Source organism: Camelus ferus, chromosome 4 (genome assembly GCF_009834535.1).
Source record: "Camelus ferus isolate YT-003-E chromosome 4, BCGSAC_Cfer_1.0, whole genome shotgun sequence".
Taxonomy (NCBI): domain Eukaryota; kingdom Metazoa; phylum Chordata; class Mammalia; order Artiodactyla; family Camelidae; genus Camelus; species Camelus ferus.
Window position 1 is genome coordinate 6065486 of NC_045699.1, and position 21518 is coordinate 6087003.

General features: G+C 42.6%; 1 protein-coding gene across 13 annotated transcripts in view; it reads right to left on the bottom strand.

Annotated features, from left to right (window-relative positions):
• Nucleotides 1–21518, bottom strand: part of AOPEP (aminopeptidase O (putative)) — a 324257-nt gene that overhangs the window by 63502 nt on the left and 239237 nt on the right. For 9 of the 13 annotated variants that reach the window (XR_004319043.1, XR_004319048.1, XM_032477459.1 and 6 more), the window contains 2 exons: nucleotides 11930–11992; nucleotides 11465–11539 (listed from right to left, as the gene is read on the bottom strand). Coding sequence is in view for 7 of the 13 variants with exons in the window: in XM_032477459.1 (XP_032333350.1) it covers nucleotides 11465–11539; nucleotides 11930–11992 (138 nt within the window). In the remaining 6 variants the exon portion in view is untranslated. Of the gene's footprint in view, nucleotides 1–11464; nucleotides 11540–11819; nucleotides 11993–21518 lie in introns of all 13 variants that reach the window. The other 4 variants (XR_004319045.1, XR_004319044.1, XR_004319047.1 and 1 more) reach the window with 1 other exon arrangement.

The window sequence follows — 21518 nt, forward strand, 5'->3', positions numbered from 1 at the left end:
TGTCTCTCCACATGCCATCAGGTAGTCAGCCTCTGCCCATCTTATTTGAAGAGGCGCTCTAAAGCGTGCTAAATACTCAGTAAGTGCCAGCTGTTTCAGACAAGACACCTCACTGAACTCCCATATGGCTCTGCGAAGACGAGTGTCCACCCCCTTTGACAGGAGGGCACGTGGTGTCAGGCCCGAGTCACCCAAGGCCTGCTCACTGCAACTAAGGAGCAGAGAGGGCCGCCTCTCCAAAGACACCAGCACCCCTCTGCAGAAAACAGCTGGATCTCATCAGATGGAACTCCAGAGACGGACGGTAAGAATGGATCCAGATCATTCTACAAAGATCAAAAGGAAGCCACACCTAACAAGGCTACAGGACAAAGAGGGCCTCAAGTCACAGGGAGCGAAGAGGCTGGACAAAAGTAGGTCACTACGATGCCAAATGACACGTGAGGACTCCAGACTCAGTGACTCACTCGGGGACCCTGGGTGAGACATTCAGATTTTCCAGTTAACGCATTACTGCCTAATGGTCGGTGACATGGAGGACAAAAGCATCCCAGGGTCACCCAGTCACAGACAGATCCTCACGAGAAATAAAAGCCCTACACAGAAACAGCAGGGTTCAACGACCACGAGAGGGGCTGAAACACAGCAGTCTGACAACACTAAGTGCAGATGAGGAGGCAGAGAAACTGGGAAACTAACACTGCGTGTGGAATTTTAAGTAGTTTATTAAAAAATTAAACAAACACCTACCATATGGCCACCCACGCCAGTCCTAGGTATCTAACCGAGACATATGTTGACACAAAGATAGATAAACCACTATTCTAACAGCCAAAAACTGCAAAAAATCCAAACATGTCTCAATCCAAAGTAAATAGGTAAACAAAACGCAGCACATCCACGCAACGGGACACTGTATAATAAAAAGGAACAACCTACTGATACACAGAACATTGCTGGTCCTCAAAATGCTATGATAAATGAAAGAAGCCAGATCCAAAAGACTCCAGTGTGTATGATTCCATTTACATGAAATTTCTAGAAAAGGCAAAAGTGTAAAGACAGAAAGCAGATTAGTAGCTGCCTGGACCTAGGAGTGGGGATGGGGATGGACCACAAACGGATACAAGGGAACTCCTGGGGGATGGGAATGTTCTAAAACTGGGTTGTGGTGGTGGTTGCCCAACTGTGTAAGTTTCTTAACAACAAACTGTATATGGGTGAGTTTTATGGCAAATAAAATATATGACATATAACTGAATAAAGTTGTTAAGTTGTTAAGGGAGAATTGGAATCACTACCTTCTGCTGTCTACAGGGGCACTCGGCACCCTTTACCTTCACTGTCAGGAATGAACCTAAAAGTGTACCTTCAACACTGAAAACTAAAGCCTGTGTGTGTGACGGTTAAGGGGGAAAGATCAGAACCAAACTGCACATGAGCATGGCCCAGAGGTACGGCCTGTTTCACTCCTAGATCCTTTCCACTACTCCTCTTCTGCCTCATGCCCTTTGTGAATATTATGAATTTTTCGACCCCAAATGAAAATGGTCACAGAAAACTAACAGCATGAGCACTATTACTTTCTGCTACAAATGAGGCCACATAAAATGACTACGGGTGCCTTTTCTATGAAAACACCGCAGAAGTGAAAACATAGATCCTGAGACCATTTGCCCCATTTTACATGGTTTCCTTGGTATTAATTATTGCAACTCAGTTTTGTTTTCCTGCTTTCATATATGTAAGATCTGAATCTCCAAAGATGGATGATTTGGAATTTAACACTCTGAAAAACCAGTGTTTGTTGGATTTGTAGAAAGATATATAAAATGGTAAATGATTTGGATATACACTCAATGGCATTTTTGTGGCCCATTTGACAAGTCCATTTGTTCTCATCATCAAAAACAAAAGGCGTATATAATTATCTTTAAAAATACCTTTAAAAAAAAAAAGGTCACCTGTGGTGCTGAAAATATACAGGATACTTCTTGAACGACAGAACACAACATCCAAAAAATCACAAGAGGGGGAAGGCTGAAGAGCTCTGGAACTTGGAAGGCACCATTCCTCATTCTGAAACATTTTCGTTTCTCATTTTGCCTTGAAACCAAACATTTAGAGGGAAGGGGGTAAAACACAAAACTGAAAGATGCAAATAAAAGGGGAAAAAAAATAGAGAAACAGATTGAGAAATTTACATTCTCAAGTTCGCAGGCAGCCTAAACTCGCTATAGCACTTTGATTTCCCATCAGCGAGCCAAGGAGAAATACAGCTGACCCTCGAACAATGCTGAGTTTCAACTGTGCGGGTCCACTCACATGTGGACATTTTTCATTAGGAAATACTAAGTACGACATGGTCCACAGTTGGCTGAATCCAAGGATGGGGAGGAACCTCAGACATGGAGGGCTGATGGTAAGTTATACGTGGATTCACCTCCAAGTTGTTCAAGGGTCAACTGCGCTGATTTCACGGTTTCAGTATGTTCTCATGAAGAGAATCTTAACTTTGAGAACAGAAATTATGGCATCCTCAGTTTCACAAAACAACAGAAGTTGAATGAACTGCAACAAGTTATCTGTATCTTACTTGTAGCCGGGACAAGGCTAGTGGATAACGCAAATAGCCAGAGAGATATGACTTCCTTTCCTCATGAGATCCAAACTGCTCTGTGTACATAACTCACGTACCTCCGAAATAGGTCTGATTCAGTTCTGTTTTCCTCTCTTTTTAGCTTTTTCCATTTCAGCTGTAAACTCTCTGAGGACTGTTTTCCATTCATCTCTGTATTTTCTACCCTTTCCTCTGGGTTTCGTATGTTGTGGATTGCAATGAAGTTAGTAAATAAGTTGGTTAAATAAACACAGGATTTAATAAGGAATGCATTACCACAGAATCATAGACAGTATTATATTTCTAGCCTTGAGTTTCCAAATCATCCTGGTTCCTAAGTGTCAACAGAATTTCTATGATGGGTTCCAGCCTTACTTACAAAACATGAATGAGTTCATTTTTAAAAATCACATATTCAAATAAAGACACTAACACTATTTATATGAATGTCAATCAAACCCCTATCTGTGCTTACAAATCAGGTAAAAGCATTAAAATGGATTCAGCTAATTCAATTACCCAATTTCCCACCATAACTTCCAGCCTGCATGTGCAAAGGGTTGCTTTATCAAAACAAGGCCCCAGCATGGAAACCCTAGTCCAGGGTAGCCTCCGGTAAAACGCATCATATACTCACGTCCTTAGCTTGTGCTACACTGGTTTGGATTTATTTAGCACATGCCATTTTGTAAATGACCTTTGATATGTTGTGTTTTATCTCCCATGGCCAGAAATGACATCTCCTGTTTCTTTGGTATTTTCCAGCCGCCTCTTACCCAGGGCCGCATGTACAACAGATCCAAGAAAACATGTTGGCTGATTAGGCTGACTTGGCTCTCCTCATTATCTGAAAAAGAGTCCTTTAATTTTTTTTTCCGTGTTGTTTTTATGCACATATAAGCTAAAATCATGTAAACCCCGAGTTTTGCGTGGGAAACTAACATAAGGCAGGTAAGAGAGTGAGGATACAATGGAGAGAGCGTTTTCTCAGTGAGATACTTTCCAAAAGCGCCAGTGCTTTCAGGCCAGGAGCTCTCCCCGAGGGGGTCGGGGGAGCCTCGTCACTGACAGAGCGTGGACACAAGACTGCAGAGCACCCACTTGACATTTCTCGCAAACATAAAGCCAACTCAAGTTCCACTGCCTACACTATGAAGTACTCTAAAGTTTAAAGTTCCCAACTACTTTCAAAAGGTAACAAGACAGGAAAACAAAGTTAAAACTCTTTACATACAGTACCTCATTTGGTCTTCAAATCCACTCTGCACAGGCAAAAAAAAAGTTATCATTATTCTCATTTTACGAATGAAGAAAATAAAGCTCAAAAGCAAGTGACAACTGGTAAAATGGAACCACAATGCGATACGTCAAAGAAAAATCTGTGGAATTAAAAAAAAAAAAAAACAAAAAAAAAAACTAGACATCCAGAGGAAAAACACAGGGCACTCGGAGGGAAAGAAACAAGACCAGCATCAGACTGAAAGCAAGACAATGGAGCAACATAATTAAGATACTTAAAAGATCTGAGCCAAGGATTTTATGTCTTGTTGAATTGACCTTCGTGTATAAAGAGCAAACTTATAAACATACAAGAACTCAGGAAATACTGCTGCCCCGAGCTCTTCCTGAGAAATCCACTACAGAACAACTAGCTTCAAAAAATCAAAATGACCGACGATCAATATAAGGGTGAATGATGAGCATTAAAGATAAGCTTACTTGCAGAACTAAAACTAAGTGATTTTATAAAGAGTACAGTATAACATGTAACAGCTACACACTCTGACATTGTAGACAGGGTACAACTACCAAAAAGGGGAGGAGGGATGGGAAAACTATATGAAAAACACTATCAGCATAATGATTTTGTTGTAGGTGCTTATCTAGAAGTTAAAAGATAACACACAGTTCAAGTCATGGGATGGAAGATAAAGAGGGGAGGGGCAAGAAAAGGTTAATATCTAACTTTACTATTGCTCACAGCACAAAATCAGTAAGCAAGAGCCAAAAAAAGTGGGCAGAGGCAAGAATGTGTTACTACGTCAAAGTAACCATCAGAACAAAAACACAAGCCTTCCTAAATACCAAAAAGTGGATGGAAGGAAAAATATATCCTAAAACTATGTAAATATTAATTTTATAATTAATGTAAGTTGGTTTAACTGGCCTGTTAAGTAAAAGGATTCTCAGAGGAAAGCAAAAGTCAAGTGACAAACTCAAGGAGCATAAATACATCCAAATAATTAGGTGACAGAGCTGGAACTGATGTCAGTCTTCCCAGCTCTGAGCTCTCTTGGTGAAAGAGATGAAAAAGATGACCCACGACAAAGCCAGGGAAGCTCCACCAGATGTGCTTTAATGAAAACTTGTCATTACGAAACAAAATAAACAAAAACCTGGACATTAAAATTTTTTAAAAATGCAACAGCCAGGTATGACTTCGTAAGACAGGTGCCGTCTGTGGGATTCATTTATCTAACTCATTGAACAAATATTTATCGAGGTTGCAAGTAATCAGATCGTTTTGCGACTGCTGGAGATATGAGGCTTGAGTGTCATTTTTGCTTTGTGTAGAGATCCAGAAAGACTTATGAATTACATGTTGGCCAGACTTAAAGATACATGCTAGTGCTGGCCTCCTAAAACAGAAGAGTATGAAATAATGACAAACCCTAAACTATACTGACACCAGTAGGTGCCACTAAAATAATGCATCTTATTAGTGCCACATGATACCAGGCACAAAACAGCAGCTCATTAAAATGCCTAAGATGAGAATGATCGCCAAGTAAAGCATTCTGTCACAGGAATGTAACTAATGCTTCCCACAAAACTAACTAAAAGTCATGAAATCTCTCTGCCCGCCTCCCTTTCCCAGCCAAACTCTAATGTTTTATATTAAAACGGCTTTCATCTTTCACGGCACATAAGAGTTGATGGCTCCTGGCATCAAATCTGCTAAAATCAACAATAGTGTAATTATCTGCACACTTTCAAGTGTTTTCAAAATACATGCTGGTTGGGATTTTCCTAATTTAGAAACGTATGCTTTATGCTGGTGGTCTAGCACTGGGTTAAAAAGAATTTTTAATTCTTGCCCAGAGCATTCTTTTCTACGGCAATTATTCGAATTGTTGGTAACTCACCCACCTTCCCAAAGCGTCTGACGCAGTCTGCAGCACCCCCCCCATCGTACTGCTGCTTTAATGGCGCACAGACAGGAGCTGACACAGGCGATGCACTTAGAACAGCGCATGACACATGATGAGTGTCAGCTATTATTATATCAATAGTTCCATTCAAAGATTCTTTTTAAAATCTGTGAATAAGCACGTGAGGGTGAGTGGATGACTATACTTTAAATTTTCCCCATTATGCCAGTTGAAAGTGGGAAGGAATTTCAGTACACTCAGAATTCAGACATTATTTTTTAAACGGCAGACTCTTAAAAAAATAAATCTACAAAACAGATGAAAATTTAATGGCATAAAATTAGAGAGATCAGACTTCCTTCCTGAGGCTACCAAAAATACACTTTATCAGCAACTCTTCCTTGGTTCAGCTTTCTATAAAAAAGGCAAAAGAAAGAAAAAATAGCCAAGATCTTATGACACCAGATCTAACCTGAGACCTGGGTACAGAAAATTTAATAAATTATGTATCTGTTAGGGATGTACAAGGAAAAAAAGGGAGACCCACAGAAAAGGCTGAGTTCCAAATACTTCAGCAATAAAATAGCAAATTGCATATTAACAGTGCTGTAATTACTCCTTTTGTTTGGTTTCTTTGTAATTATTTTTAATAAATTACTCCGTCTCCCCCACCATCACTCAAGTAAGCTGTCATCCAAAGGCACAGTCAGTACAACACGGGACTTGAGCACAACACGGGACACAAAGCCACTCACAGACAGGGAGGAGGGCGGCTGGGGCCTCAAGAGCTGTGACTCATTAGAATCCATAAAGCTTTTCTATGGAGATCAAGTATCAATGAAACTATTGTAAGAGATTACAGCTATATAAATGTAGGCTAGTTATGAATTCTCACAGGGCAAGAGCACTTTCAAAAGAGGAAAGGACACCAATGCCTGGGAAAGCACTCAACACGAACGCTACCTCAGTTGCCTCAGAGTGGCTGCCCACACCTACCATTTTGCTAAATGCGGGTAGTTCCTATAAAGGGGAGGAGAAGGGACCCCTGGGTTCGGCACTCCCTAAATCCATCTTGTGCCAGTTTGCCAAGCTTTCTATCGTGACGGCTCCAGACTCAAGCCTAACATAGTTGCCGTCTGCGGTTACAGGTCCAAGAGCAAGCCAGATCATTTTTATTAGTCTTAAACGTTGTTTTCCAGAAATCATAAACCAAATAGAAAACAGACCTCTGTCACAAAAGACAAACAGCAGTAGAGCATTTTGTTAAATAGTTTAAAGTTTGTACCTACCTTTATCACGTTCGTATTTCAATATTAGAAGTGTAATAAAAATATTCTCCTAGAATGTGTGAAATTTTAAAAAGAGCAATAAATGTGGCAAAATGCATAACCAAGTTGGGTTTTACATACAATTTTTTAAAATTTCCTGTGAATTATTATTCATACCAAGGTTACCACTGATTTCAGGTCAGAATCAAGTGTGTGGAAAGAACAAATGAAATAAAAGCAGAGTGAAAACGCTTCAGAATTTAGGAAGGATATTATCACAAAGAAAATCGTTCCAGCATTTCCCTCTCAAAGATTAGAAAACAGAATTCATTATTTGGCTCCCACTAAAATGGCCACTAAATACAAAGTCCACATTTTCACAAACATCTTTGTAGATTTTTACATTTTATTCGACATTGCAAAGGAAAATTTCACCAAATTTTAAACAATTTTATTCTCAAGGGTATTGTTTATCAAGTTGTGGCAGAAAAGAATAATTAAGGTAACCTTAAAGGGTGCTTTTGTTGGAAACCATTTGCACCTAGTGTTCCTCATGACTAACCGTAACAGAGGCCAACCTCAGCCTCGCCGGGACCACTTGCTTAGAAACAAACTAACGCACATGAAAGATTGCCTGTTGATAATAAGAGCAAACCTGAGTTTTGTTGAATTTTCAGTGTTCTGAAAGCATGCCAGTGAATCCTTCTGACATCATCATGTACTTACTGACGACCAGAAATGAGCACTTTAAAATTTGTTCTCTGTATATTATCAGATATGTATAAAGTAGAAAGGGTGCTTCTCTAGAATATGAAAATTGGAATTTTCTTCTTCTAAAGAAATCATAATGCCATTCAGATATTCTCTTCATATATACAGTTCATAAATTATTATTCTCCCATTGGTCCTAATCCTTACAACACTGATAAAATTATCAAAGACATATTATTTTACATGTATTATATTTATAAGAAGTTATATTAATCTTTGAATATAATGGATAATTTGTATTTATCTTTGAATCAGTTAGATAAAAGCAGGAAAAAAAGTGTGTTCTTCCAAACCAATAGCCATTTAGTAAAATCTATGAATGTTTTCTTAAACGCACATTGTACAATTCAGTGTCACAACCACCATTGTTAACCCACCCCTTGCAGAGCAGCCTGATCGATTCATCCCAATCGTCCTTTGTCTAATTGTTTGTGTTCCCCTTGCCATTCTGTTGCACAAATTACTCGAATTAAAAAAAAAAAAAAAAAAACTCAAAATAGTGAAAAGGGGAGACTATCAGAAAGCAGGGAAAAAAATACCTGAGGACCAGAAGCAAAAGAGAGGTGAGCCTTGTAATTTAAAATAAAGAAAACAAAAAAACAGTATAAAGGAATTCCGTTATGCCATTGGAGAAGGGGCTAAAACATAAAGATAAGATAAAATGGAAATAAATGTCAAGAGAGGATAGGAGAAGCTGCATCCAAGAGAATGATGCATCTTCAGAAAGCTGAGAAAGGAAAGCCTGCAAGACAGCAGGGAGACAGCTGAGCTATCCGGTGGGTGGGTGGGAATGACAGGACACAGGCCAGCAGAGGCCAGGAGAGCACCCTCAATCACCTTTCTGGGTGGTACCTCTCACTCCCCCAGTTTACTTTATTTCATTATTCGTTATTTTAACCCACAGCTGAGCACAGGATAAGTTTGTTTTGCTTCTGAGTTCACTGAAAAACCCAACTAGTGTTTTAAGTTACACTAGGCTATGCCTTCCACTTAGCACTTGTGAGGTTTTAAGGGAGAGGAAATAATTATTCCTGTAAGATTACATTCTTTAATGTAAAACTCCTCGCCCAAGGACCAGTTCCAGACCCTGGCCTTACACCACTCCTGTTTTTCTTCCTCAGGCAGGTCAGAAGACTGCTTTCCACGAGTCAGTAAAAATCAGAGGGAAAACGTTATGGCCTTAGGGTACTTAAATACAGACTAGTTATCCCCCAAGTTCACTCCTCTGGGCTGAACCCTGCCTGAGGCCTGAAAAGAGACTTGGGGGGTGGAGGAAAGGGCAGCATGAAGGGGAGAGACGGGCAAAGACAGCTAAGCAGGCAAATGAAAACAATGCCTAGATTTAAAAGGTACAACCTACCAGAAACGTCTAGAACTCATTTTCTTATTTCACAGTTACAGAAAATGAATAGGAGCAGAAAACACCACATTTTTATTTTAATGTTGTAGAAAAACAGTGGATGCATGAAAAAGGAGAAACTTAATTTGCTCCTGCTTGTGGCATGACAGACGTTTTTAAAAACTTACTAAGCTCAGCAGTAAGTTAACTACCTGGATTCCGAGGAATAACATGTTCAAGTCTCAGCAGAAGGTTAACCAATGACCTGGGTCTGAAGACTAGTTATCACAGGACTGGATCTGTGTTTTGGAATAGACACTCGGGCAATCAGGGGACACGCTCGGCTACCAGCTGCAGGACGGCTTCGGTGCCTTTCAGAACTTGTTCCAATGCCCTTGGCGGCTGATTACACATTCTTTCTCCTTGCCCTTGAAAATATCGCCTGCTTTGCCTCAGAGAGCTCCAAACCCTCTCCCAGGAATGGCAGAGGCCAAACAGCAGGCCATGTGCAGAACCAGAAGGAAAGACTGGAGACACTGATCATTAATACTCTCTGACACAATTCTGAAATTTCCCATCTTCTCGCTCTCTGCACCTCCACCCTCAAAGCTAGTCAGCTTTAAGCTTCATTCCTTGAAAGGAAGTTCGGCACGTTGGTCTCAACCCACTTCATTTTCATGTCCTCTTTAAAAAACTGCTGCCCACAATTTCTAAGAAAAGTCAAGGCCCTAACACAATAGCCTCTCTCAAGGAGAAATAGCACAGCCAGCAACTCCAGTTTTCTTGGAAGGCAAAATCCTCAGTCCCGACCCTTCTCATTCTCAGAAGGCAGTGGTCAGGTCATGGGTGTCACAGATATGGTCACTTTCAATCCAGATTCTGGTAGTGATGGAACCTGGTAACCCACAAAGATAACGCCTTCCCCTTCTTTTATGCATGGTACACTGTGCTCTTGGGCAATCTTACTTTTGGTTTAAAAAAATAATCCCTAGGAAATATTTTTTTTCTTAAATACTAAGCAAGCCATAATTCTTTTCCCTTCTTTGGACATTCTGTGATCTCATCCATCACCTCACCAACGTTTTTAAAAACATCTAGACCTTGAAAGTTAAACAAACACAACCTACCACAGCATGCTGAGGTCTGGTCAGAAAACTCAAGCCGGTTCAAAATGATAACTTTTTCTATTACTATTTAACTGAAGTGACGTATATGACTCTTTGTTTAAAAAGGGAAGGGCTTTTCACACACTGAATGTCGCCCTGCAGATGACTGTACTCCCAGGTCAGTTCTTTTTCCAATTCTCTTAGAAGCTGCCCTTGGTATCCTTAAATGCACTCTGAAACTTTGGTATCACCTTCATTATGATGTGCTTTGTGCACATTCTCCGACGCTGCAATGCCCATACTCAGGCAACACATCACAGAAGTTGGCAGCAATGCTATCAGTAAGAATTTGGCTTCAGAATCAGAAGTGATTCATCATACATTCTCGAAGCAGAAAAACAACACACGGCTATTTTAATCCCTCGGTGCTTTCAAGAATCGAAAAACAGTAAAATAATTAAGCAAAAGCAACAAAAATCTTATCTGCTGTAACCCTTGTGGAAATATTATTCACTTTTGAGAGTTTTCAACGAAATCACTTAGAAAACAACAGACTACTTACCTTGTTTCATAATATTCATTACAATGACAAATCAAAATTTAACTTAACACAATTTCAGGAGAAAGCAGGTAGTCCAAACTTCTGCAAAGTAGCATATGGAAGTTCTACATTTAGAAGAACACATTTCTCATTTGCTTTAGTAAATAAAATCCCTCCTACGGTTTCAAAAGTAATACACTTCTTTCACCTCCTCTCTCCATTTTTGAGATTGCTCTGATTTAAGGTCTAAATGAATGAGTGTGTTGTCTCTGTCACAACCAGAGAAACCTGATATTGTGGGTGATTGATTCAGAACACCCCCCGCCTTTAGAGGTACCTATAATAATAATATAATGTAACGTCATAATAAATAGTACAGGTCTAATGCAATAATGGAACTCACTTAACGTCTTAATGCTCTATTTAATGAGCATGAAAGAAATTTCCATCCTGGTCATTCTTACTTCATGAGACCACAATACGTTGATAATCAGGAGTACTAAACGAGTATTTTCTATATAACTATCCACGCACACCTACGGTTTCCTGTAAATTTAATTAAAACTTTTTTTTTTAAATGCTACTCTATTGTGTGACCAAGTACTCAGGGGCAGACGGGGAGATTTATCAAGAGCTCCACACAGTGCTTTCTTTCGGGGACCCCTACCTCTTCAAACACTTCTTCGGTCTCCCTTCGTTTCCGCTTTCGGGGTCTCCGGTTCACTCGAACCCATTTCGCGACCTGAAGTTCAAAAACCACAGGGCATTTCAAACAGGACGACGGGTCCTGAGGGCCGCCCCCCGCGTGGGAAAGACACGACGGACGGCCTCGCGACGCAGCCCTCCTCGGCTTCACCTGGGGAAGCCTCGGGCACCTTTCGGGGCCCGGGGGCCGCACGGGCACCGGGGGGCCCTCGGGTCTGCGGCGAGCCCAGGCCGTGACCTTCGCCCCGGCCGTTCCCTCCGCCACGGGCCTGCTCTGCCGCCCCCGCGCCGGAGCCCCCGAACCAGGGCCATCTTACCCACCGCCGTCGCGCCGACCGGACGCCCGGGGCTCCGCGGCGGGGATGCGACGCGGGACCCACCGCCCCGGGAGGGAGAGGAACGCTGGGACCGCGCCGCCCGCACTCACCTCCGCGCTCACTTGCCGGGCGAGCCCGCACTCCGCCCCGGCCTGGCGCTCCCTCTGCAGCGGCTGCGGGGGAAGGGGACAGAGTCAAGTTTATCCTGGGAGCCGCCCCAGCCTCCCTCCCCTGCACTCCACCAACTCGGCGCGCTGACCCCGTACCTCGCCCGCGGAAGGTGAGGGTGGGAGCGGGGCGCCGGAGCCCGCGCCCAGGGCCGTCCGCCCCGCCGGCCCGGCGGAGAGCAGCGGGCGCTCGGGCCCGCAACACCTAAGGCGCAGCGCGGGCGGCGGGCGGCGCGGGGCCGGGGCGGCGGCGCGGGCGGCGGGCGGGGGCTGGGGCGGGGGCGGGGCCTGCCTTAAAGGTATAGGCGGCCGCGCCGCCCTCCCCGCAGGTCGCCTCCGCCCCCGCCCCCGCCGGCGCGCCGGCTATTTTATTGTTCTCTTCGCAAACATCTTTCTTCCTCTCTCCGCGTCCGGCCCGCGCCCGCGCTCCCGCGCCCTCCCACGCGTGGACCGACCCCGGGCGCGCACGCTCACCTTGCCAGCCCCCACCCCTGGGTATCCGCGGAAGGGTTTCTCGGCCGCGGTGGGAGAAGTGATGCCCGCCGGCGGGCAAAAAGGCTTAGCGGGAGAAGCGCCGTCACCCCCGCGGCCAGCCTTAACTCGCTCCTCGGGTCAGGAACCTGAGCGTCCAGATGGCCTTCGCAGAGGCAAAGGAACTTTCCTAATGGAGTTTTCCCCGGGAATGGATTAGACGCCATTAAGTAGACGTTTTTCAGTGGCCCCTCCGGACTCTGGGGCGGTGGCAGGTGACCTCCCGGAGGAGAAGCTGGGAGCGCGTTAAAGGCGAATCCCGAGCTCCGGCCGCGCGTCGCGGGAGCTAAGGCGCTCGGGCTAAGCGTGGCCGGCGCCGCGCTCGCGGCCCGAGGACACCCGCCCCCCGCCAAAGCGACTGGTAGAATTTGCAAAGGGGACAGTATGTCTTCATAAATAGGAGAAAGTTTCCACTTAGTTTACAAAAGTGTGCGATACCCCCCCAGGTTTTTCCGCCAGACCCCAGAAGGCTTTCTTTCCATCCTCATCAGAAGTTGGCTGAATCAGCCTGGGGGGTGAGCGCTTGGGGAGAAGAGTCGGGTCGCACTCGTGTTTGCTGATCTTGACCATTCCTTTAATTTTATCGCATTTCTTTAAAGAAAATCTGTCTTGCCCTCTCTTTATTGCTACTCCATCCTTCTTTCAAGATCAAAAGCTTTAGATCAAAGCCAAGATCAAACTCACTACTTTAAATAGAAGCAACTTTGCCATGGAGTATTTTACACAAAGGGGAGCTTCTTAATGGAGACATCAGGCTGGAAAACTTTATTTTATCCCTTCATCCCATATTCATAACAGGACTACTTAAAATTACATCGATGATGCACTTCTGCTTCCTAAAACAAGCAGGTCTGCTGAAATGGGAGACTCTTGACTTAGAGTTTGTGTTTCCAGGAATACAAAAAAAATCAAAAAACCTTTAGAGAGTTGGATCGACATATTAACCATTATTAGCTAAGAGCTATGAAGTTCATGCTCATTTGCTAAAGATTTTTTCAAAGTGTTATCGAATCTTTTTATATATAATGTACAACTATCACATACAATTTTTCTACTGTAAAAGAAATGCATAGCAATAGATAATGGTTGCAAATCTCAAATAAACGTACACACAGGCAGGTAAAAATTACAAAAGATGAAGTGAATTATGTAATCGCAGAGCTGCTTAATTTTAAATGGAAAACTATTTAAGCTTCCATGCTACTATTAACAGTTCCAGAATCAATAGAAATCCATCACTCACTGACATTTCCCTTTACTCACCAGAAGTTTTTTCCTTGGGAATTCAGCATCCCTCAGAACCCTGATAGATGCAGTTCAATACAGAGGTACTGAAACAGTGCCTGCCTAAATGGACCTTTCTTAAGCGTCCTCTTTGTTGATTTAGCAACAATTTAAAAACATGCAGTCTTAATGTGACAATAAATATATGTATGTTCATGTATAACTGAAAAATTATGCTCTACGCTGGAGTTTGACACAACATTGTAAAATGACTATAACTCAATTAAAAAAATGTTTAATAAAATAAAAAATAAATTAAAAAATAAAAACATGCAGTCTTAGAAGAAACAAAAGCCAAAATAAATTCTAACAATCCAGCAGCAGGAAGAAAGATAACTATTACAAATTAAACCTTACACAGACTTCTATGAAAATCTGCAGCTATGGCTGAGTAGATAGTACTTAAAGGCTATTTTCCCTTTATAATTTTCATTGGGTTGTAGTCTCAAATACACACACACACACACACACACGCACGCTCACTCACTCCCACGCAATCGCTCCTCATTCTATAAATCCCGTTGAGCCACTGGAAAGATCTTAGGAACTGAGTCCCAGGAACACCATCTTGCTGCCATTGACAGTCTCATTTCTTCCCAGTGCCCGGTTCACAGAGACCCTAATGGTTTCTGGCACAAGCTGAGCAAAGAAGACATCCTTACTGTCACTCTGCTCTTCTAGGATTTTTGAGTGGGTAGCAAGAGCTGTGGTTTATTCTAGTGCCTACTAACTTGTCTTCTTCTTTGTCCTCTTGCCCCCCAATCCCCACCCCTGCCAGTCCATCCTCCACGGAGAAAGCAGAATGGCATTTACAAAGGTAGTTCAAATGATATCACTTTGCTTTTCTGAGAATGCATTTCCTTCTCTTTCTTGCCTGCCTGGCTCCTACTTATTCTCTAGTTCTGGGCTTAAACAGCACTTCTCTAGAAAAGCCTTTCCTCACTCCCCAATCCAAATTATGTCACCCCATTATTCTTTCTAACAGCATCTTGTTTATTTCCTTTAAAGTAATTACCTTTTATAGATATTTCAATGTTTAATTTTTAATTGAGACTTTATTTTTCAGAAAAATTTGTGCATATAGCAGGAGTTCCCTGTACCCCAACATAACCCACAGTTTCCTTTATTATCAAAATCTTGCACTGGTGTGGGCCATTTGTTATAATTAATGAACCAATATTCAGTACATTTTGGTTCAGTCACTGAAAACACTGCCTGGCACATAGTAGATGCTCAATAAATGTGTTAAGTAAGTGAATGGGTGGATAAAGGAACAAACACTGAATGAATGGCATATGAAATTTGACGGGGGGATTCTTAAGGTGAAGATTCTTCTAATTACCTCCTGTTTGTTTATCGACTAAAATACCTTCATTTATAAAGAGCATAAAATTGTGCATTTTTTAAAGAGAGACCATGGGACATTAGTTACATTACCAGGGAACTTCCAAAATGATCTTTTTTAGAAAATAAAAATAGAAATGGGAAATAAAGTTTCCTGATTTCCTCATATATTAGTCATGAAAATTGTATTCCAAAATTGTGGCAGGAGCTGAATTTAATCTAGAATGAAATATTAACATATTTCATGACACTGGAAAAGTATTCTTTTCGATTATGTTCAATGTAACTTCACCACATTTCCCCTTTTGTCTACCTAAACCTACCTTTCTTCATCAGGAGACCCCAGGGAAGGTAGGGTGTGGAGAAACCTGAGGAAGACTACTTTTTTTAAATGAGGATTCTACACTTGGGGATGAACGCTTTAATAACTATCTTTGAGAATGTGGTGAAAGCACTTTAAAGCTATCTTTTAAAAACAGATGTTTTCTATTTGAAGTATATCTTTAAAAATGCCTCGTCTGGTAGAGATGCAAGTTTTGAAAGGAAATTGTGTTAAGAAACTTTCTTGTCAAAGCAGTTTATAATAACTGAAGACAATTTCAGAAGCGGAGGGAAATGTCATTGCTTTAAAATAAAAGCATTACTTAACCTAGTGGCTGGAGATTACTTTTGGAGGGAAAACCTTTTTCTGTTTTCTCCTTTTTTTTAGGTGAGAGGAAATGACTCCTTTCACTGGAAAATGACAGTGATGTCAGTTTCGTATCGTTGCTATGGATGTGTGCTTCTGCTTTGTGATGAGGTGCAGTCCAGAGGAACGAGAACCAGCAGGACACCCCTCCCCCAGGCCACCAGAAGGCTGAAAGGGCCAAGGAGGGGAGCCCTTTAATTAGCCCAAAACAGCTCAGACAGCAAATTACACTCCCTCAGGCACAGCAACACGAAGACTATCCACTAAAAGAAGTCAAAAGACCTCTTAATACCAAACAAGGTGGCGGGGTTGGGGGGGGGGGGTTCCAGAAACATTCGTTGGCTTCGGAAGTGCTCTACAGCCAACATATATTCAGGGTAAATTAAAAGTTAAGAGTCCGCACATGTCTGGAAATAAAATCAAGGTGATTTTAAGTTGCAAATAATAACCAGCAAGGATTAGGGGCAAAGTTATCAAACATTTGTATCTTTAAATTTTGCTCTATCACTTAAGAATGTAACATTCTTTTATGACTGCTTTTTATTTGACTTTTTTACTTTAGAAAAATTATCATTTGTATTATTGCCCATTTTGTCTCTGTGTTAGAATGAATGCCTGACTTCTTTCTGAAGAGGATTTGGGCCCTGCCAAATGGACCTCTCAGTGGAATACCTTATAAAGCATAGTTTTCAGAAAAGGAAATCCATCTCACGTTTGCTTTGCAGTGAGTGATCTGGCTAACAGGATCTCTTCCTCTTAGTAACCATAACCCTGCACTCACCATCGCTCAAAAACTTTCACAGAGCTTGCCTGAGGGAGCATGCTCAGTTCTTCCATTTCCTGACCCTCTCTGAAAATCTGATGAAGCATTAAGCTCTCAGCTACTGGCTCCCTAAAGAAAAATACACCGAAGTGCACAGCCCCGTCCCCCCTCACCTCCCCCATGCCAACTGTCAGAAGGTTCACAGGGTTTGCTGATACCCAGACTTCTACCCTGGATGGTCCCTGACCACCACACAGCTGGCGCTGGACTGCATCGTACTGGTGCTCTGTGAAATTCCTTTTATCGCATTATGTTCTGGGAAGAAGCCATCAACCTTTATTGAGGTGCATTATAAAAAAAAAAAAAAAACAGCCCATAAAATCCATCACAATGTTTACCGTAAGGATGGTTTTAGAGGGTTGTTTATTACATTAAATAGTAATTTTCTGAGAGGACCCACAGGGAAAACTCCCTCATATCAACATCAGGAACAGTTGGACTTAGGCAACTGGTTTGTTTTACCTCATCAACACTGCAAATTGACTCCTCCCCCTCTTCTAGAAAGCCCTATGACCCACTGTAAGTCAGGCATAGGAGCTTCAGGGGTGTGTACTGATGCGAACTAAATTCCTGGCTGCATCTTACTTCCCTGTGAGTATTTTCACCTTGCTTCAGTTTTCTTATTTTAGTTTACTTTTATCATGCCATATTTTGCTTTGGAAGAATTTGCTTAACTCTGTTTTGGACAGGAGGAGTATAAATAAATAAAATACTCTGGGTTCATTTTTCCTTTCTTTAATTTTCCTTTTCTTTTTTGGAAGGGGGGGGTCTGAAAAAATTGTATGGTTCTAATATTTCTCTCCATTAACAACACTCAGAAGTGAAGTATAGAAGGTAAGGACATGATTATACCCTACTTATAAAATTCAAGGAAAAGAACTATTAAAAAAATAAACCCCCAAGTAAATATAATACTATATAAACATCACACAGGACTGATATAAAAACGTCAACCAAGCCAGTGTTTTATCACTTTTGATATCAAAAGCAGAGGAAATGTGCTTCAGGTGCAGGAAGAAGAATGTAAATTGGGCATATGGATGAGTTACTCACTTAACAAACATATTGAGTTCGCCTCCTGCAAAACAGAGCGCTAGACTTTGTGAACACCAAGATGCATAAGACACCATCCCTGCCATCGGGAGACCAGCGTGACCAGGCGGTAAGGCGGCACGGTACAAGGAGCGTGTAGACGGCCTGCCTGGGTTTGAATCCAGGCTCCGTCACATATGAGCTGTGCGACCTCTCTGGGCCTCTTTCTCATAGACTTGTGCAGATCAGATGAGATATGTGATGTGCTTACAAGAGGAGAAAGTTGTTATTTATCAAAGTCTAGACTGTTGGAACTAAGAAGCGACATCACATCGCTAAAAGCTGGAGGGAAGTGACCTGAAGGCAGAAAACTACACATATCAGAGACCATGGAACTGGCAGAAAGAACCAGAGTGGCCAGTTTTGTACAGGACTGAACAGTTTACAAAGGGCTTCCACACACAGACTGTTCTGTTTGTTTCCCCCACAGGCCCATCTTCAAGATGAAGAAACTGAGTCTCAGGAAAGTTTAGTACCTTCAGTATTTCACACTGCGTGGCCTCCAGCATGAGAGCTTAAGGAACATCTAGCCCGCCTGTCTCACTTTAGAATATTTGCTTATTATGTGGATCAGATCAACCTTGGATTAAGACAAAGCTTGTTACATATAATCCCATGCCATAAAAATCCATTAAAACAGATACTTCAGAAAAAAAAGTTACCAGTATATCCCCTTCAACACCTGTGTGACTGCAATTCCTTACAGGTGCTTAACGTTCTTGGACACTGTAACCTTAAAGAGTTTCACAGGCGGAATATAAAATTATGTAGGGGTGGCTTTGGGTCAGCGGTTGCTAACCCCTGACTGCTTATGAGAATCAACAGGGGCTTTACACATCCTAATGCCCAGGAGGGGCTCCAGACCACTCAGATTCACATGTCTGAGAGGGGGCCCCAGGCATCAGTCCTTTTCAGAATCTCCCACCAGGAATTCCAGTGTGCAGCCAGGGTTGAGAACCGCTGGTTTGGATCATTTTAATGATGACCCATCTCTGACAGGTTACTCTAAAGAAAGTCCAGGTGTTTAGGAGACATCTGAATTTCAAGGTCAGTGCCACAGAGGACAGCCACCTATTGTGTTCTTTTACAATAAGTCCCTTTGGGCAGACGGCAGACACAAAGCTGGACAGGATGGGCTGTCGGGCCGACCCTGGGTAGCATTTCCTGGAGCTTACTCTTAGGAATAAACTTCTGGGCAAGGTTAGTTCAGCACACACACACAGAAAAGACTGAAAAAGGGAAGTGGAAATGGAAGACACCAACACCACCCAGAAGGGAGGTAAGAATGGGTGAATATTTGACTTTTTAGAGTTTTTCCCAGGTTCCTGGTTACTACAATTCTAGATCCTGAGTAAAAAGAGCATAGATCCTTGTCTTCAGGGAACCTAATTTTAGCGCTGATCTAGAATTCTGTACACATGAGGGGATATCTCCCATTCATGCCCTGTGAACAATGTTCTAATTATGTTGATGGCTGCCGCCCATTCCCTGGGGAAAAGCATTTTGTATTTGGAAGATTGCTAGCTAGGATTAGGGGACAGTGGGGATCCATGCAAAAGCCCCTTAGCTGTGTGCAGAGGCTCCGGCTGCACATAGGAAGCCACCCAGGGAGACTTCCTTAAGTCTTAGGCGCGTGTTCTAACCACATGGGCTTCCTTGTTTAGAAAAGACACACTACACTGATGCTATAGGAAAACTACTCTGGCAAAATGCCTTACAAGATATGAGTTACTAATTTAAACCACAGATGTACACGTTAACATTTCACTAGCTTGACGAGCAAACACGTCTAGGTCCCTACGTTTATTCTCTAAAACGGAGTGGGTGTGGCGTCTGTAACCGTGTGCACAAGGAGCGTCCATGCTCCCCAGAGTTGGTGGCCCTGGGCTGGTCCATTCTTCTTTTCCCAGCATGTCTATTTTTAAAAACCTTGGCACTCACACTGCCTTGTCTATCATCTGGCCCCAAAAGGAACCCAGTGAAGTCACAATTTGCAAACAAGAGGAATGGGCCTAAATCATCCCACCGCCACACACACACACACACACACACACATAGACACACACACACACACACACACACAGTAAGGAAAGTATAATCCATTATAATTTGGGGGATGGGTGGCTGTCCCAAATATAAATAATATATGAGAAAAAGCTATTTTCCAGAATGTTAGTTCATCAAACATTAAGATCCACGTAAGAGATGTTCCAGAAAAGCAGTGGGAAGGGCCAGAATTAATTGGCTGCTAATCTCTGTACTTTTCGTAGGATGTTTCCTCCAGCGGTGGATTAAATCAATGTTTAATGCGACACAGGCCCAGCTGTGTCCATATTAGGAAAGCCCGAGCTCACATCTCTCTCTCTCTCTCTCTCTGTGAAAAAGGGATCTGTCCTCCCTCCCTTTGCTCCGCTTCCACGCCCTGCATGTGTAGGTGGGAGAGTAGGAGCCGGGGAATGTGAACTTGACCCAGCATTGATCAGCCAAGCAGCAAACTCCCATTGTCCTTCAGACTCCAAACATAACTCCTTTCTGGTAGGGATAAGCCCAGCCATTCTGCACACAACACAGCTTTTGTGCTCGGCCGTATGAGATGGAAAAGAACCACAAAGAACATTGAAGCTCTATTAGGCTCATCAGAAACACCTCCTAATGGGTAGAATTCAAGAATCCACCCAATTTATATTCATATCAGTATGAGGTATGTTAGACTCGCTTCCACCTAACAGTTTTCTGGTCATTTGATTGTTTTTATAATTATGAACTTCAATCTACAGTTTAAATAATGGTCTGTTTTAGCCTGGCCTTCAATCTGAGCACTTCTGATTTCACTGCCTTGCTCTCAGGTTCAAGGGCACTGGAAATCATGCTAACGTGCAAACCAAACACGCGGTTGCTGTTTTTCGGCGCTGGTCTGTGACTGTGGCTCAAGTCTCTGTACAAAGAGCCGTGTGTAATGGGAAGCACACAGTTAAGAATGCAGACCGAGGCACCCCCCATCCTTGCCACCTAGAAGCTCTGTGACCTTGGGCATGGCACACGGCCCCTGGAGCCTATGAGCCTATGAAACGGAGATGATGGAGAGCTGTGGTGAGGACCAGAGGAGACGGCACATAAAGGGAGAGGCACCGAGCAGACCAGTAAATGCTAATTCCCTTCCTCGTGCCCTTCAGAAACAAAAGCTGGTCTGGTATTTTGAACCTAAGTAAACTTTCAAAGGTCTCAAGATAACTGAGTTGTGACATCCTAATAAAAAGTCTCACCTGACCACCACACAAGACGCAATGCCACTGGATGGAGCCTGCAGAGAAGTGACAGATCCGGGCCACCGCAGCCATACCTGCCCCCTCCCAAAGGACTGGTAGACACAATGGTGCACAATCTCTTTCTTGTACGCCTCACCAGCACGGAGACCATTCTGTTTCTGGTCCCATCTCACTCAAAACAGTAAGCCCACCATTGCTTCAAGAAGATCATAAAATGAAATCTTATATTTCTACATTCTCCTCTGAAGGTACGAGCATGGCCAGGAGCATAAGAGCAAAAACATCTAAAATCCTAAAAGTAGCTACGTTCACTTAAAACCAATGTAATCATTAAGAACCTGGGCCTTTCAGTTAGACAGATTTTCTTTTCAGTTTCTTCATCTGTAAAATGGGTATAAGACTGTGAATCTTAGCCGTGACTACAAGAAGTACAGTGCTATTACGTATAATGCACTGAGCATCATACTCAATAAAACGCACCTACTCAATAACTTACAGCCCTTT